This window comes from Parasteatoda tepidariorum, chromosome 7 (genome assembly GCF_043381705.1).
Source record: "Parasteatoda tepidariorum isolate YZ-2023 chromosome 7, CAS_Ptep_4.0, whole genome shotgun sequence".
Classification (NCBI taxonomy): Eukaryota; Metazoa; Arthropoda; class Arachnida; order Araneae; family Theridiidae; genus Parasteatoda; species Parasteatoda tepidariorum.
Window position 1 is genome coordinate 41,495,342 of NC_092210.1, and position 9,789 is coordinate 41,505,130.

At 29.4% G+C, this 9,789-nt stretch overlaps 1 protein-coding gene across 1 annotated transcript; it reads right to left on the bottom strand.

Moving 5' to 3' along the window:
* Positions 1 to 345: 345 nt before the first annotated feature.
* Positions 346 to 8,142, bottom strand: LOC107447201 (cytochrome b5 domain-containing protein 1). Its single transcript, XM_043049108.2, has 4 exons — positions 7,946 to 8,142; positions 6,341 to 6,414; positions 4,115 to 4,444; positions 346 to 640 (listed from the first exon to the last, which is right to left on the bottom strand). Exons 1-4 carry the CDS (start codon positions 8,067 to 8,069, stop codon positions 410 to 412), a joined length of 759 nt encoding a protein of 252 aa, XP_042905042.2. The 5' UTR covers positions 8,070 to 8,142; the 3' UTR covers positions 346 to 409.
* Between the last annotated feature and the right edge of the window lie 1,647 nt (positions 8,143 to 9,789).

The following is a 9,789-nucleotide window of genomic DNA, read 5'->3' on the forward strand; positions in this document are numbered from 1 at the left end:
ATTAATATAATTAAAAATAATTATCAGGTAAATATTAAATTTATTAAGAGAAAATATGTATTAAATGAAACGTAGCAAATTTATTGACAAAAAGATCAAAAGGAATAAGTTGAAAAAAATGCAACATGCCTAAGTATATTCAGGCTGATTGAATAATTTTTTGCACATTTTCTATTTAGCCAAAAATCATATGGGCTGAATAGAAAATACAGATACTACTCAGTCTTGTGTATTGCGCATTAATGGTGGAATTTATTGTGGATTGTGATTTAGGCAAATTGACACTGTCTGTATATACTAAGTAATATACATTTCTCAACATTTGTATTTAACTAAAAGAACCAGAAAATAATCAATATTTTAAAGAAAAATATTCTGAAATTCAGTTGACAATTTAATGTGGTAAATGTTAAAATTCTGTCAAATCGTTGTTAAAATAAAGATCAAGAGTTGGCCAGAATTGCTCCTCATTTAGACGTAATATCTCACATTTTGAATCCAAGTCAGAAATTCCGTTTGATTCTAAGGTTTCCGTCATTTGGAGTTCTTGACCCAGATATTTCCAAGTGTAGCTCTTTGCATGTTTATTAAAACGCAAATATCGCTTTTGAATATCTTCTAGTGTCTCTTCACTACAAACCTAAAACGAGAAATATAATTCTAAAAGTATTTTTTGGTACATANTCATTAATGTAAAAATGTAAATAAAATATGACTACCTAACATAGAAGTATAGTATAACACATCACTTTACTTTAGATGAGACATGATTATTAATGATTAAAACTAGCAGTGTGTTGAAAATAGCATACCTACTAATTAATGAATCTATAAAAAAGAGAGTTTGTTAGCCATATCGATCAAATTCTATTGTGTTCATTAATGTAAAAATGTAAATAAAATATGACTACCTAATATAGAAGTATAGTATAACACATCACTTTACTTTAGATGAGACATGATTATTAATGATTAAAATTAGCAGTGTGTTGAAAATAGCATACCTACTAATTAATGAATCAATAAAAAAAAAGTTTGTTAGCCATATCGATCAAATTCTATTGTGCTCATTAATGTAAAAATGTAAATAAAATATGACTACCTAATATAGAAGTATAGTATAACACATCACTTTACTTCAGATGAGACATGATTATTAATGATTAAAACTAGCAGTGTGTTGAAAATAGCATACCTTCTAATTAATGAATCTATAAAAAAAAGAGTTTGTTAGCCATATCGATCAAATTCTATTGTGTTCATTAATGTAAAAATGTAAATAAAATATGACTACCTAATATAGAAGTAAAGTTTCACGCTATTTAAAACAATAAAGTATGTTGAGAGTATGACAAGAAAACAATGATCTCCTGAACATTTATTTTAGTTAGCAAATAATGCAGAAATGTTATGGCATGATACTTTATTTTTGATTTATCAGGTGTAAATATTGAAAAAAGCATTTTATCAATTATTCCTAATATTTTGAGTCAGTTAAATGCCACCAAATATCAATACTCGTCATTTCATAAAACAAAGATTTAATTTCTTGAAAGGAAAAAAATTTTAAAAATCTAGACTTCAAGTATGAGTCATCATCATTATTAATAATAACACAATGATTATTACGATGAGAAATCAATAAAGAATAAAAATAATTATCAGGTAAACATTAAATTTATTAAGAGAAAATATGTATTAAATGAAACGTAGCAAATTTATTGACAAAAAGATCAAAAGGAATAAGTTCAAAAAAATTCAACATGCCTAAGTATATTCAGGTTAATTGAATAATTTTTTGCACATTTTCTATTTAGCCAAAAAGCATATGGGCTGAATCGAAAATACTGAATACTACTCCTATTAGTCTAGTGCAGTGATTCTCAACCTTTTTTTTTGTTGCGGCACACTTTTAACGATTCTAAATTTGACGGCACACAATGAAGAAAAAAACATTAAATGTTGTTTACTTACCTATAATACACTGTGTAAAATAGTTTGTGATAATAATTTTGAATGTGAAATAAAATAATATTATCCGCAAAAGCACGTTTATTAAGGGATTAATTATTTCTTTCGACTAATTTTTTTATCAGTTAGTAACAGTTATATTTTTTTACTAGTTGTTAATTGTTGGCTTGTTTTCTGTAGTTATTAACTGTTAGCTTACTGTTATTTTTTGTGATTTCTTGTTAACTAGTTTTTTTGCTAATTATTAGCTTATTTTTTTGTTAGTTATCCTTTGTTAATTTGTTTTTTATACACTGGTGTGCAAAACTTAAGCAACAAGTGGTTTTTCGGTCACAGCTCCCCAACAAAGTATAAGATAGCCATGAAATTGCAGTATAATATGCACGTAATTCAGTTGAAAGAATATTTGCATGCAAATTTTAGAAATAAAACGTCGTAGGTGATGTAAGTGTACATAAACCTTGTAGGTCAGCGCGCGCAGGTCATAGCTGTGATAAAAGGATGAAGAGCACCGTAGTTAAAGACATTCGCTGCAAGTGCAAGTGATTTGTTTTGTGACTTTACTCAAGGAAGAATGATTGGGAAGCTTGAGGAGGGGCGTAGTGTGACCAGTGTCGCCGAAGAGTTCGGGATCAACAAAAGTGTTGTTTCTCGTGCTTGGAATGCCTTTAAAACTACTGGTACAGCTGTTCGGAAGGTTNATTTACTCGTTGACGTACTACTTGATTTGTTGATAATGTTTTTTATTAGTTTTCAGTGGCGATTATTACCACAATTCACAAATTTAATAGAAGTAATCTATTAAATCTATCACTATATTTACCAATATTTTATATTTAAAAAAAATGCAATCGCAATTAAATGAATAAATGAATTTACTTTTAATTTCTTTTTTGTAATATTTTTTGAGCCCATCAAAAGTTTAAGAATGATAAATTAACTAGATTTTAAATGATAATTTTTAAAAAATATTGCATTGATGAAATTTAAAAACTCTCTAATTAATTTTAAATAATATTTATAAAATATATTATACTGATAAATTCAATAATGATAAAATTTATAATAAATATCAATACAATATTAAATAATATTGTATTGATGAAATTTAAATATTCCTTTAATTGATTTCAAAATATATTTTGAAAAAATATTTTTTAAAAATACTGCATTGATAAAATTTATAATGATAAAATTAATATTGAATATCAATACAATGCTAAATAATATTGTAATGATAAAATTAACAATATATATCAATACAATAAAAATATTGTATTGATTAGAAACCATGGCTTCTTGTTAGAGTCGTTATTTTTAGCTTTATACCGAAATAAAACTGTTTTTGTTATTATTATTATTTATTTATTTATACCCTGATCCAATTTGCTAATAGTTTTTCAAATCTTCATAAAATTTCAAGAGCTATAAGAAATGCTTCTTTTTTTCGTAAAATTTTTTAACTTAAATTTTTACATAGACCAGAAAAAATATAAAGCGTGATTATAAAATAACTTAGCCGATTATATAACCCTCTGGAGGGCATAAATTTTGAGTCAATTTTGAAAATTTTGTCCACAAGTTATTACGATTTATAACGCTCAAGAATAATGTTAAAAACGATTCCGTAGCTCCCACGGTTACAACTAAATGACAAAATTTCGAAATTTTCAACAGGATCCATCAGTTTTTTTGATTGAAATATAACAGTTACTGTAAAATACCTAAAAGGGAGTTAGAACGATATGTCCATCATAAGACATTGCAACGCCATGTTTTCGCCAAAGGAAAATTTTAATGTTTTAAAAATATTTGACTTGTCCTTCCTCACATGTTCCTAACATATCATCATATTTTTTTCTCCGATTTCAAATAGTTTTTAATGGCATTCTCTTTTTGTTAGTGATCACAAGAAATGGCGAAGCTTGGCAAAAAAAAGGCTTCGCAATTTTTTGTGCTAAAAATATCAACTCCATTTCAGGTTTTTTACTGTAAAGATTACGTTTCGATCAAAAAATTGGATGTTGCCACCTGAAAATGTGAAATTTTGTCTCTGTAACATAGACCGTGAGAGCTACGCAATCCTTTTTTATAATGACTCTGAGAAACACCATATAGACGCAAAATCCTGCTTTGCGCTTACTTCAAAAGTTACGCTTTTCATAATCATGGTATTTCTCACTCTAATCCAACGGGGCTTAAGTGTAACTCGTCCGATAACATATTTATCATCTTCCCACCAGGGCTCAATGTCATCGTTCATGGGAGGTGATGTTGTTTGTGAGGGAAAACGCTTATAACCAATTCGTTGTAGTCTGTATCTATCAATAAGAGCATTTGCTATATTATTTTGAAATGTTTCATCTTCCAAAAGGTTGTCCTCGATAACTTGCTGAGACGGAATGTCAAAAAATGATCCAAACGGTAAAAAGAAATCAATTTTTCCACTATCAGGATTCACGTGATGCTTCAGCTAAAAAAAATAGAAAAATAAATTTTAATTGTGAAAAAAAGAAATTAATTCTAAAATATTTTAGCATTTTATAGAATATTCTAAATGATACCCGGGTTCCAAGCTATTCCAGAGGAAAATAATATATCAAAGTATTAAAGAAGAATGGATCCAAAATAAGAGTTTCTTGTCCTATAGAACATGTGTCTTGTTGTTGACGTATGCCTGTTTAGACAGATGGGGTGCAATTGTTCTTGTTTTCCAGTGGCGCCATCTATGGCCAAGAATTTGACTTCTGCCACACCATGCCCCACACCCGTTTATAGGGCGAACCCATTCATACATACACAGGTCGTAATCGATCGATCTCCAATACATTACCCCCAGAGGCATTGATTTGTTATGGGAACATGGAAGACTTTTTCCACTCGACAGATTTAACGTGCATCAGTCACTTTCAGTGCTTGTGTGCACACTCGGCTGTGCACACAAGTCGTGCACAGCCGAGTTTATTTACTACTCGGGGAGTCTTCGGCCGGCGGGGTCGAACCCACGAACTCTCGGACATGGGCCCAGCGCCCTACCGACCAGGCTATCCCGGCCCTAACATGTGTATTGATGAAGCTGCTTAAGCGTCAGTAGATTGTGCAGGTTACAGTAGTCGATGTTATCTTGGAAAAAAAAGGCAATTTTTTTTTACAAGGAAAGATGATGCAGGAATATTACTATTATTTTGCAGCTTTTATCTAATATCAACGAATCTTAAAAAGCAATAACACTCATATTGAAATTCATATCAAGTGAACTTAATGTTCCAAAATATATGTTATTTGACTCAATAAGTTTTATAATACTCAATACTCAAAATTTGACTCAATTGTATAAGACTATTATCATCTTAAAATAGATTATTTTAGGTTCTAATTTAATTTATTTGTTAAGAAAAGCAACATCTATCAACATTAAAACAGTTGAAAACCCAACACTTAGGAAAATTATAATAATATAATTAATAAAACTGTACTCATAAATATTTAAAAATTACAAGATACGTGACAAAATACTGAAATAAAAATTGTTCAGTGAAACACTTGTGCTTTCAGAATTGCTGCTTTATCAATCACTCATATTACTCATTTTAAATGCTTTATTTTAAATGTTTTATGCTTTATTAACAATTTAATAATATTTGAAACGCATCAGAATAACAAAGCTAATTACTAAAAATTCAACTACATTGATTAAAAGGCTATCTTTTAGCAGAGTCATATAGACCTGGACGTTGTTTTCCTGCTTCTCCCGGATAAAATTTCCAAAACAATTAAATATTTATTGTTAAGAAGAGCCATTTCAAATCACTGGCAGAAAGACAAAAGTGGTCTAAGATCCACAACGAAGTTTTATTAAACAATGTTTTGTTTCGACTCATTAATCTGATGTAAGGGCCGAAAATACTAGATCCATCTTCATCTGTTATCATTATCAACAACTGTCTCCGAATAGAAGACGGTTTCGAAACATTTTTTACCACTTTCTAAATGACGATTCTTTATGGAAATTATATCGAAAAATATCTGTGTTTGCATAGGAGGGTATAGTTAAATGTACCCTGTTGAAATCAACAGATCGTTTAAATCATTCTCGTGAATGAATATCTATGATGTATATATAATATGAACCATGGGAAAAAGAAATCTGCAATAGAAGAAAATTTTACATTTCGAATCATAGATAGTACTTATCTTATAAGAAAAGGGTGTTAGTGTAATAGACAGCTAGTCAAAATTTCATTTGGCGACACAGCTAAGTTAATTGCTAACCGAGTTTCAAGCCAAAACGTAAATAAATTGTGCATAAAAGTCAGTCCTTTATTCATAAACAGTTCACAAAATTTACCATAAAAAAAAACACAGTTACCTGTCCTTTGTCATTGAAAAAATGAGAAATATCTTTCCCTCCAAAGGTATGAAGAGGAAATGTTCTTGGATCGTCTAGAAAAAAAAAAAAATTCATGAAAGAGAGGTCAATTTGACTATAGGCACGCAAAATACTTCTATATAAAACAACTAAACTTAAACCCTGAGAAAATATTTATGATATAAAATAATAAAAACAATTTCGTTTAATTTGAAACACAGGCGTTTGAGTTGACCCATGAACGCGTGTACCCAACCCTCCATAGTTTTCCAAAACAGAGTTTTGTTAACTTCATTTTCTTTCCTTAAATCTGCTATAAGTTATTTTTTTAGATTGATTTAAACAATTCGAACGTTATCATTCAATGAAATCATAACTAGAGCAGTATTAGTAAATATTTAATTTCATGGGGCGTCATTGACGTGTGGGATGGTGTGTATACATCCCCCTCAATAGTTAGAAATTTAAAAAAGCCCGCTTTATGATTTAAATAAATAAATCCACGAATCATCATCGATTTAAATTTCTTTAAATTTAAAACAAGCTGAGAAATTCAAAAAAAAAAAAATTAATTTACAGATATTTAGTAGCTACAACAATTTTTTTTTTCATAAGCGAGTAATTGTAACTGTGTATCTTAATTTCTTCGCCCTCAAAATTTCTTCACCCGAGATGAACATATATAGAGAGTTCGCCTCCCGGTGAGCTAAACGGGTTCGAATCCCAGCGGTGGCTGGTCGATACGAATTTGACACCCGGATCGCTCCAACACAGTGCTGACATAAAACTATCCTCAGTGGTAGATGGATCATGGGTTAGAGACCCCTTGCGTTAGGTTAACCATGGAAGGTTTTCGTGGTTTTTCTCTTCATGTAACGCAAATGCGCGTTAGTTCCACCACGAAGGTAAATTTCTCTCAATACTTGATCCAGGAGTTCCCTTGTCTTCTGGATTGGGTTTGATATTACAAGGATACAGAGCCATTTTTTAATTCTCGTCAGTTGTTCCAGTCATCAATCCCATCACCATATTTTGATTCCCATCCATTAAACACCCTTATCGTGCATTTCCAGCATTGAATTCGGGAAAAGAGGGAGAAAAAAAACTACGAATTCTAGTTGACGTGAGATTCGAACTCCGCACTTCTTGAATAAGAGAAATACGAGCATTTTAATCTAACTTCGAAAACTTAGAAAACATCCTAAAACTTAGAAGCCACTGAAGTAGACTCAAATTAAAAAACATAGGAGAATTTAGCTCCTCAAATTTATACTACAAAAAAAAAGTGCGGATCGATAGTAAAATTTAATGTCACACTTGGGGTCATTTCTTTACTAGCGAAAACTGAATAGAGCCAAACGCATGAAAAATTAAAAAGTGGTAGAAAAATAGGATTACACATAGTAACAATAATATTCTATTAGTTTTTAATGGAATTACACAAATAAATTACACATATACATTCAAATAAAATTTCCATAAAAGTTAAACAAACAAATTTTAAATAATTTTTCCTACGTTTTAAACGAAGAAAGTTAGTAATTCTATAATTTTTCTAAATCTAAACACAATAACACGAATTTTAACTTAGATATATTGGCATACCTGTACGAGATTGGATTAAAGGCGTTAGATCCAAAACTTTTCCAAAGAGCGTTACCCATAAATCATCGATGGAGTTATGCAAAGAAATCTCTCTCGGAGTAAAATATTTTAATTTAGAATTCATAATTTAAAAAAAAAAAATTTGTGGTTCAAATTCATCTGAATTTTCTTTTTACTAAATTTTGAATAACACACAAAAGTAGATTTGTAAATCAACTGTTTCGCAATATTTTAAGTACATTGTTTAATGCATGGTATTATTGAAACAGTTAAATAAACAATAGAAAAAACAAGCCGATTTTTGAAATTTTAAGTGATTGTTAAATGAATGAAAATGGTTAATTAAATTTAACAAGCACACTTCAACTGACATTAACAGAATTGCTAACTTCCAGAATTTTTAAAAGAAATAAAATATGGAATTTCATGCTTGAATAATGAAGTTATAAGTGAAAGTGAAAATAATTGTAAAAAATACTTCGGAAATAACATTATGAAATTTCTCAATTATCTTTGAAACCTGAGTTCTACGAGTTAAAACTGATGCTCAAAAGTGGTCTTAATCAGTTTCGGAACAACTTTTAATATTTCTGTAAACGCATTTTAAATGGCAACCAATGAACCCATGTAACGCATTTTAAATTAGATAAAAATTGGCTATTTAATTACAAAGACCATCCAAAACGATGTATATCGAATATAGATAAATATTGTTTCAGAATTTCGTTTAATATCAAAAAGATGAAAAACACTGATCCAGAAAAATAAGCCTCTTTTACACAATACATACTGTAATATATTTATACACTGTAATAAATTCAGGATCAGATTACGGTAAAAAAAAGTACCAGTACTTTTTACCGTGAAATACATTTTTACCAGAACATGTTACGGAATGAAAAACGGATGTACTACAATTTTTACAGTAATGATTACTGTAAAATCACTGAATCACTCCAATGAAACAAATATTACTGTAAAAATTACTGTATAATATTTACGGTAAAAGTGATTTTATGGATGATGCTCCCAAAGTGCTGATACTTTATACCGTAATTTTTCACATTGCACCACGTCGTCAAGCTTACTAAGATGTTAAATTGAACCATAGTTCTGTACAAGTTGAAGAGTAAAACATTCATTAAAGATTCATTATAATTCTCTGAAATCATTGTTAAAACATTTAATAACTGGTTTAACTTCATATAGAATAAAGGCTGCCTTAAATTTGCCATATGATTCAAGATTTCTAACATTTTTCCCAATGCACCTTAAAATAAAATTATTATCGATCATTTCATGCATTATATATTTAACTTTTTGTAATAGTAGGAAAATTAATTCACAAAATCAAAAATTGTATTTGAACTTATGATAGCATATAAACTTAATTTAAGCAATTTTCATAAAATACAAAACAATGCATATAGCATGAATTAATCTCTTGAACGTAATAATTCAAATAAAATCGTGAAAACAGCAGGTGCATATTTATCTCAAAAACAGTCGAAGTTGTTATTCCGTGTGAAAAAATGAGCTCGAATCCGTGTGCAATGATCACGATCAATGTTTGACGAAACAAGTAACTTAAGACAATAATGAACACATATTTGAAACTTTCAAGACGAAATTAATCCGATTTGTTAACACAGGATATCTAATATTGTAATCGTTATATTCTAATATAATTTAAATATTGAAGGGAATTTGGTTGTTGTAAAGTGGCAATACACAAGGTATTAAGCGAGTTTATAAGATACAGGGGATTCCTGTAGATAATGAATTTTGTTCAAAACAGCGATCTGTTTTCCTTTGTTGGCTTTTAATTAATATATATATATATA